The 6,000-nt window shown below is 37.0% G+C and overlaps 1 protein-coding gene across 5 annotated transcripts in view; it reads left to right on the top strand.

Annotated features, from left to right (window-relative positions):
* The window catches only part of NPAS3 (neuronal PAS domain protein 3), a 628,549-nt gene that overhangs the window by 82,677 nt on the left and 539,872 nt on the right, over positions 1–6,000 (top strand). For 3 of the 5 annotated variants that reach the window (XM_075753989.1, XM_075753986.1, XM_075753990.1), the window contains exon 2: positions 2,599–2,688. The exons of the other annotated variants lie outside the window; for them this stretch is intronic. In XM_075753989.1, coding sequence (XP_075610104.1) covers positions 2,599–2,688 — 90 coding nt within the window. The remainder of the gene's footprint in view (positions 1–2,598; positions 2,689–6,000) is intronic. 5 annotated transcript variants of the gene reach the window in all.

Here is a 6,000-nt window from a genome sequence, read left to right as displayed (position 1 = left end):
TCTGGCTAGATGTGCAGTAGGATTGTGATTCTCAGTCCAAAACTCTGATCTGGGCTTGAATCACAGCATGGTTGAGGTTGGAAGGGACCTTTTGTCCAAGCCCTCTGGGGTGGAGAAGCAGGGTTACCCGGAGCGGGTTGCTGAGGTCCATGTCCAGGCAGATTTTGACCGACTCCACAATCTCTCTGGGAGAACCTGTTCCAGTGCTCCATCACCCTTGCAGTAAAAAAAGTGTTTCTTGATGTTCAGATGGAGCCTCCTGCGTTTCAGTCTGTCATCATTTGAAAAAAGAGCAAGGACTGCCCTTATGATAAAAACTAAAACAAACAAAAGCCAGCTGACAGGTGTGCTGCACTAGCTGGGTGCAGCAAATACTTATTTAGGACCTATTTCATCACAAGGGTGTTCAAACCCACATCTTCTACTTCCCAGAGGAATGCCACAACTACTTCAGAGTAAAGGTTTTCTGGAGTGAGCCGCATTCTACTCCACTTGTTTAACTACTCAAGTAATAATGATAATCAGTATTACTATTCAAGGTTCATTTGGCTAGAGAACCAGTGGAAGAAAGAGCATAATTCTGAAGCCCTGTGATGAAGGCACTCATCTGGGGAGGATTCTGGTAGTTTTTGCAAGGACTGCTTATGCATTTTTGAATGACTCTTAATATAACATGCTCTTACTGGTTCCCTTTCTTTCATCTGACAAATCCTGATGTAATTTTTGAATTTTTTTTAATATTACTATTGTCTTAGCAGGAGGAGTTAACATGTCCCTCGCTTTAGAATAGTTGTTATGAAGGAGTCTGTGGTAATCTTTAGAGCTGTGGGGGATGTACGTTTGAATGTCCTCTAGCCGGGCAGTGTGGAGAGCCTGGTTCTCCTGTGTAAAAAAAAAAAAAAAAAAAAAAAAAAAAGTCTTGTTTCCAAAAAACCCAAAAACAACCCAGAATTAACTTCAGTGCACTGAAGATCTTGAGGCTTGAATTCACTTTGATGTAGGTATTTCTGGGTGACCCAAAGTGAAGTGTTTGTGTGTCTTGAGCACAAACAACATAGAGGAAATGCTCCTCTTCCGGATTTCTTTTTTACTAGCTTGCATGGTTCCCTGCAGCTAGCACTTGTGTTGCAAATCCCATTTTAAGATACTTAGCTTTCCTCATGCACTGTGTATGGTGCTTAGGCATCTCACTTAAAGGCCCTGGGTATCACAATAAATGTCTCTCTGGCGATGCCTTCGTCGGTGAATGCAGGAATATCCCAGGATCTGGAGGTGTTTGGTCCTGCCTTCATCACGTAGCCATCTCCTCCCTCCCGCGTGTAGGTTCCCATGGGCTGAAAACAGTGCTGAGGCATGCTCAGACCAGGTTTCCAATTTAAATTAGCGAGGAACCAGGGCTGTTAAGGTCTGAGATAGTGTGTGCTCGCCTCTCTGTGTCTTATTGAGGAAGGCCCTCAGTTTCCACAGTAGATAACTTTCCATTTTCTTGCAAAGCTCATTGCTGGATAATGATACTAATTTCTTTCTCAAACCTCCAGTCTCAAATTACTGTTGAAACAAATATGTGATTTTAAAAAACAAGGCTAGCTTAGAGCTATATAGATGTAATACTGTAAAAATAATAATAATAAATAATAATTATATATTGACAAGAATATTTATTTTTAAAAAAATTCACAGCCTAAAATTCTACATTTGAAAAATGTGTAAAATTTCTCAAATAACTTATACTTACTCTAGTGAACTACCATTATATTAAAAGCGAAAAAAGTATTAATTTGTGGAAGATACAAAAGCATCTAAAATATGTTTTTATTCCAGAGAAGAGGGAGGAAGGAAAAAAAAAAAAAAGAGAAAATTGGTGGGTACTGTTTTGTGTGCAATTCCCAAGTATATTTTAAAAACAACATTGAATTTTTATAGCCAAATTATATTTTCTGCTAACAGGGAGTTGGGGAGGGATGAATAATAGAATGATTGACAAATCTTTTAGGGCCTGATTTTACAAGATGCTGTGCACCTCCTGATTGCTGCCAATCACTTTCATTTTCTTTCAGTCGATCCGAGAACATATGGCATTATTCAGATGGTGCTGAGCACCTTCAATCACAGTCCTCATAATGCCACAACATCCTCATTCTGTGCAAATGTGAGAATTGCTGTTGACATTTTAAATTGGAGGGTTATTTGGTCTTTGTCTGGACAAACTCCCAGCTGATAAAAATGGATGTTCTGCCTGCCGAAGGATTGCAACAGTAAACAATAAATAATCAATTTTATAAGCACTATTGTATATACATAACCTCTGTGAAGTATCAATTTGGTTCATAAAATTCTTTATCTCTTCCACTTTGATGGGGGGGGGGAATACTGTTCTTGTGGAGAACTGAAGTTTAGTTTACTCTCAGTGCAAATTTTGAAAAGTGGAAATTCTGGATGTTATGTGCACAAGGCAGTTGATTTAAAGAGATCAGAAAGGTGTTTAATTTTTAAAAAAATAAATAAAAAAAATAAATTTCAACATACTGATTTGTCCTGCATTACAGTTACCTGTAGAGAACCTCTAGTCATGTCTATCTGTTTTTGATGCCTCTACAGAATAACTGTCCAGCATCCTCTGCCCAACCAATCAGAATGTAGGAAAATCTACCGATATGACGGAATCTACTGTGAATCTACCTACCAGAAGTATGTTGAAATCTGTGTGAGTCTTGCCTCTAGCTCGTGCATTTAGTGCTCGTGCTCTCCCGCTATTCAGAAATGACACGTGTGTTGAAACCGTACACTGCTACTTGGGTGCAAAACCTCTTCAGCAGGGACAGAAATGTGTGGTTTAATTCTTCGGGGTTGTGCTCTAAGAGCTAAAAAGCGAATAAAAAAAACCCGATGACTTTACTAAATCTCTTAGATATGCTTCTGTACAGTGCAATAAACAAGAATGTATACGCTAGAAAAATCTAGGCAAAATGTATTGCACAGGTGCTTCACATCTTAGGGATTTGAAAGGTGTGTTATGTATAAATTAGCTGTCACTTTTTTCACTCGTGTAATGGAATGATGAGTTGTAATTTGCATAATCCTTTAAGAAGTCAAATTATACTGTCATGTAGCAGACTTAACATGCTAGCTAGGATTTCATAGCTGTGCAGCTAATTAGTATGTACCTTACAGGACAGTTAAATGGAAGTTGAGTCCTCTTGCTTTGCAGTCGTTTGCCTTTGTCCGCTGCCCGAGCAGAGCCTGCTTTTGTGTGGAACTCAAGATCCTTCCTGGCGCTTCTGACAAAGGCGCTCTTGCTGCGGGCAGGCAAATGCAACGTGCTTGACTTCTTCTGTTACTTTTACAATCAGTGAAGTTTCTGTTTTATTGTAGTAAGGATTTAATAATCTGTTTCTACGTAGATTTGAAAAGTATATATTTGACAGGTATGTTGTAGATCATTTTGTATTAATGTGTTGCAAATGCATTATGAATCTTCTGTTATCTGGCTGGATTTTGAATCTGCTTTCTGTCACTTGGTGTTTACTTTTCACACTCCACCTATATTCTTGTTTTGTATCCCAGTGTTATCATTATCATCTTGTGTATAACAGATTTCATTTTCCAAACCCCCCTTAACTTCTAAAAATCAGTCATACTCTACATTGCAACAAACTATTTCTTTGGCAAGGCAGTCGTAATCATTTTAACTTTTTTTAGGTCATACTTTGTCATTCCCTCTTTTTATTCCGTAACCTGCTGCTTGTTTCCTGAATCTTTTCTTTTAGTAATAGGTAAAACCACATCAGTAAGAGCTGTTACTTCCAGTGTAAATGAAGAGTGTCATTTTGGTTTATAGAAGTGAGAGGAAAAAAGAAATCTAGATTTATCAACATAATTACAGCATCAATGTAACTTGGTGAGCCAAAAGGAAAATCTGACCTCTTGCTTGGCTTTTTTGTGAATGTCTGCTTTTGGTGTGAGAGATGATTTATTCATGATTTTACATTGACTTATAAATTTTTTTTTGAAGACTTTGAAGTTTTGATGGTTTTTCTCTTCTATCTCTCCAAATAATGGCAGTGTCCAGAGTAACTGAAATAGTCTTGATCTAGCTTGGTTTTAAATGTCACCACAGAACTTCCGTGATTTTACTTTTCTTGTAACTTCAGTAAGGATAATAATGTATTTATTTGTTTAAATGTATGAACCAGACTTGTGCACTACTTATATCAGTTTTTAGAACAACTTCAAGATTTTGAAACTTTGTGGAAGTAAGAAAACTTGGCACAGTTTGTCCTGGGTGTTAAATACAGTGATGGCTTCACTCTGCTGCAATGTAGTGGATTATCTTGATTTTTTTTTAATTACATAGAATTTATAGTCAGTATAGTTAAAACCAACTAACTGTGCTGATCACAAAACGGAATAGTAGATGTTCACTTATAAGTAGGTATACAGTTGCAAATAGGCGTTGGCAAATAGTGTTTCAAAAAAAAAAAAGGTCAAAAATCCAAAAATCGGACAGGTGATGAAATAGTGTTGGTTTTGACATCTGTTTTGTCATACCTGAAATGTGAATTTTGAAGTATTATATCCCAGTTCACCCCACTTGTAAAAAGCATACATTATTTTAGAAAACTACTGGCTAAGTCTTTGAACAGAAGAGAGTGAGTGCTTTTTGATTAGCGAAATTTTCTCTTGGTACTTCTTCCACTTTATTTAAGCTCTCCAAGGCATTCTTTCTGTCATCTTCCCAATGGATGTTTTTGGTACTTTTTCCTCATAGTAATTCATTTCCGATGATATAACAAGTTACTGAAAACTTCTCACTAATCAAGACCAAAAAAAAAAAAAGCTATATTCACGACACTTTTAAAGCTTTATACTTTAGTGCTACAAGACATGTGAACGTTTGGCACTAGATACCGTTCTCTAGGGAGAATGGATGTAAAAAGGCCGCGTGGTGTTCAACAGAAAGGGCTGTGTGACCTTCCTTTTTCCTGTAGGATAACTTCTGGGCTGGACACAAACCAGCAACCTGCTTATTCTGAGAGTTAAAGGAATTTTAAAGACTGGCCATACAGAGTAGGACAGGACGAAAAAATCTGGATTTAGGAGCTTGACTGTTTTTTCTCCAACCTATTTTAAAATTTAAAGAAGTAGTCTGCAGAGAGCTTACTCGGGATTTATGCTTAACCATGTATACCTACTAAAGGTATTTTGTGTAAAGCTACTTAGCAGTTGAAATGGAGATATTCTGACCCTTTCTGTAAAAGTTTGAAAGGATGATACCATGACCACCTGCTCCAAAAATATTTTTCAAAAATCATTTAGAGAAGTAACCTTTTTAATTAAATCTTAGTGCTAATACATACTAGAAATAACAGTTTGTAAGAGTTCTTAAAGGTGTAGATTAGTAAAGACATCATAGTACTATTAAAAAAAAAAAGTGAAAATTATTTTCCAACACCAGTTTCTGAGAAGCTGGACTAATGAATACATTAGCTAGTATATATAAAATAGGCAAGACAGTAAATATTTTAATACAGATTCCTCTAGGCTATTTAGAATCCTCTTGCAATTGAATCTTAGCTGCTGTTAGACATCCTGCTTGGAACAGAGTAGAACACACAGTTTTGAAAGCTGATGGTGAAAAAACAGATTTTTTTTTTTTTTCCTCTGCTGTTGTCTGCCACCTTGGTTGCCATGGGTCTGTGTTGTTTTAGGTGGTTGAGCATGTAAATATGCTTTTTAAAAAGCTCTAAAGTAAGCTTGAAAATAATTACAAATTGTTTTTGTGTTCACTAGTGGTAGAGGCTAACACACCAAGCATTCTTAAAAGATCTTACTATTGTGATTTTTGAAATAGATGACATGTCTTGAGCTATGGAGGTTAAAATCAGAGGCCTGTCAGTTACTGGCCTGGAATACGGCTGTCTATCAACTGCTGAATATTTCCCCTTTTCATTTCCAGTCCCCGCAGTTGCAGCCAGGAATGTCCAAGCTCTTCTTTTGTGA

Source organism: Balearica regulorum, chromosome 5, assembly GCF_011004875.1.
Source record: "Balearica regulorum gibbericeps isolate bBalReg1 chromosome 5, bBalReg1.pri, whole genome shotgun sequence".
Lineage (NCBI taxonomy): Eukaryota > Metazoa > Chordata > Aves > Gruiformes > Gruidae > Balearica > Balearica regulorum.
The sequence above is the reverse complement of the archived record's forward strand: the minus strand, read 5'-3'. Positions and strand labels throughout refer to the sequence as shown.